The sequence below is a fragment of the Cyprinodon variegatus genome, unplaced genomic scaffold, assembly GCF_000732505.1.
Source record: "Cyprinodon variegatus isolate N-32 unplaced genomic scaffold, C_variegatus-1.0 Scaffold894, whole genome shotgun sequence".
Lineage (NCBI taxonomy): Eukaryota > Metazoa > Chordata > Actinopteri > Cyprinodontiformes > Cyprinodontidae > Cyprinodon > Cyprinodon variegatus.
In genome coordinates this window covers 18,384-20,317 of record NW_015151347.1, presented here as the reverse complement: position 1 = coordinate 20,317, position 1,934 = coordinate 18,384, and the positions used below count along the sequence as shown (strand labels likewise).

General features: G+C 39.9%; 1 protein-coding gene across 1 annotated transcript in view; it reads right to left on the bottom strand.

The window, feature by feature from the left end:
- The window catches only part of haus4 (HAUS augmin like complex subunit 4), a 9,239-nt gene that overhangs the window by 4,933 nt on the left and 2,372 nt on the right, over positions 1-1,934 (bottom strand). The window contains exons 3-6 of the mRNA XM_015397866.1: positions 1,596-1,727; positions 1,293-1,433; positions 1,075-1,171; positions 836-981 (exon numbers count right to left, since the gene is read on the bottom strand). Coding sequence (XP_015253352.1) covers positions 836-981; positions 1,075-1,171; positions 1,293-1,433; positions 1,596-1,727 — 516 coding nt within the window. The remainder of the gene's footprint in view (positions 1-835; positions 982-1,074; positions 1,172-1,292; positions 1,434-1,595; positions 1,728-1,934) is intronic.

The window sequence follows — 1,934 nt, the reverse complement described above, 5'->3', positions numbered from 1 at the left end:
ACCTCTCTGTAAGTAAGCCTATGACTGTAAATCACTCTATGCTTTAAAAATGACATTCAGTTTATTTATATAGCGCCAATTCACAACACATGTCATCTCAAGGCACTTTACAGCTCAACCAGATGATCCAGTCAAATTGATTCAAAGTTTTCTATCTAAGGAAAACCAGTTGATTGCATCGACTCATTGACTCAAATACAATCCCTCACACTAAGCATGCTTGTAGCGACAGTGGAGAGGAAAAACTCCCTTTGAACAGGAAGAAACCTCCAGCAGAACCAGGATCAGTGTGAGCGGCCATCTGGTTGAACTGTAAAGTGCCTTGAAATGACATGTGTTGTGAATTGGTGCTATAGAAATAAACTGAATTGTATTGAATTGAAAGGAGAGATCATATCTCTCCTATCCTGGCTTCTCCTCATTGGCTTCCTGCTTAATCCAAAATACAATGTAAAATCCTCCTTCTCACATATAAAGCCTTAAATCGCCAAGCTCCATCTGATATCAGAGATCTGATTGTTCCTTATGTACTGATATAGTTATCAGGCTCCTCTCCTGTGGAACCAACTACCAGTTTCAGTTCGTGTGGCAGACACCCTGTCTACAGTTCCTTCTCAAAATATTAGCATATTGTGATAAAGTTCATTATTTTCCATAATGTAATGATAAAACTTGGACATTCATACATTTTAGATTTGTTGTAAAATATGCAAAAAATAATCATATACTTGGAACACTCAGTTTCCTTCCTGCTCTTCATTAAGCAGGTCAGAGCATTTCATGATGAATGTCATTTTTAAAGCATAGAGTGATTTACAGTCATAGGGTTACTTACAGAGAGGTAGAGCTGGGTTTGTCTTTGCAAAAGAACTGTGTTTTCTCTACATATCTCCCTCAGGAGCTCGGTTCTTTTCTTTTCTTTGTCCAGCAGGGTGGACAGATGAGACAGCTTGTTGGTCTTTAAAGCCTCGCTGTCATTCTCTACAAACAATGAGAAACAAAAAGGAAGATAAAGTGGCCCAACAATGCCTGAGAAAAACCGATGGATTGGCATCATTAGCTTTGGATAGCTACCCCATTCAGGCTGATAGTATGAGAGGAGCCTCAGACATTTTTCCTTCAGGTGTTTCTCCAGTTGTCTGGGAAGAGCCTGTTTCATTCGCTGCATGTTCTGTGGAAGATAAAGTTCAGGTAGACATACGGAAACAATATAAACCTGGAACATGGAGATTCGTTTGATATATGAGAAAAAAAACCTAATAAATGATATTTTTTCCTTTTTAACAGCGTACCTTTTCTGAGGGCAGGAGCTGAGTGACTTGTTGTGGCGTTAGCCCTAGTACAGATGGCTGCTCCTGCCTTGTAGTGCTGCTGGGATCCAGCTGTCTGACACACTGAGTCACACGGAGAGACCTCTCCATCGTTTCATAGAACTGCAGATGAGATTGTTGATCAGTTTATACAAGTATAATCCAACACAAATGGCATTTAGGTGAAGCAATGCTAGATATTCGAAGCACAATATTTATGTTAATAATAAGCAAAAAACAACAGCAAAAAGCAGTGACCAATGCAGATAGTTTTGTGGAACATACCATGTTCTGATCAGGAGGAACAGTAGTGTTCTGTTTCCTGACATGAAATTCCTGGATCATCTCATGCAATCCTCTGTGGAGGCTCTCAGAGCGGAGCCACTGGCGTTTCTGGTTCTGCAGTTTCTCCTCGGCCTTGAGACAAACAGACACCGTCTGAATATTAAAAAATTAAACTAAATATGAAACCAAATTGAAGGTATTGCTGTCAGCCAGTAGAGCTTAATGTTTTACAGTCTGCTACTAAACTCACTTAGCTGATTGCTCCTTCCTGTGTTTCCAAAAAGGTGACGGCCAAAGTAAATAACAGTCCTTCTTTTCTCTGTAGACAATCCATGATCT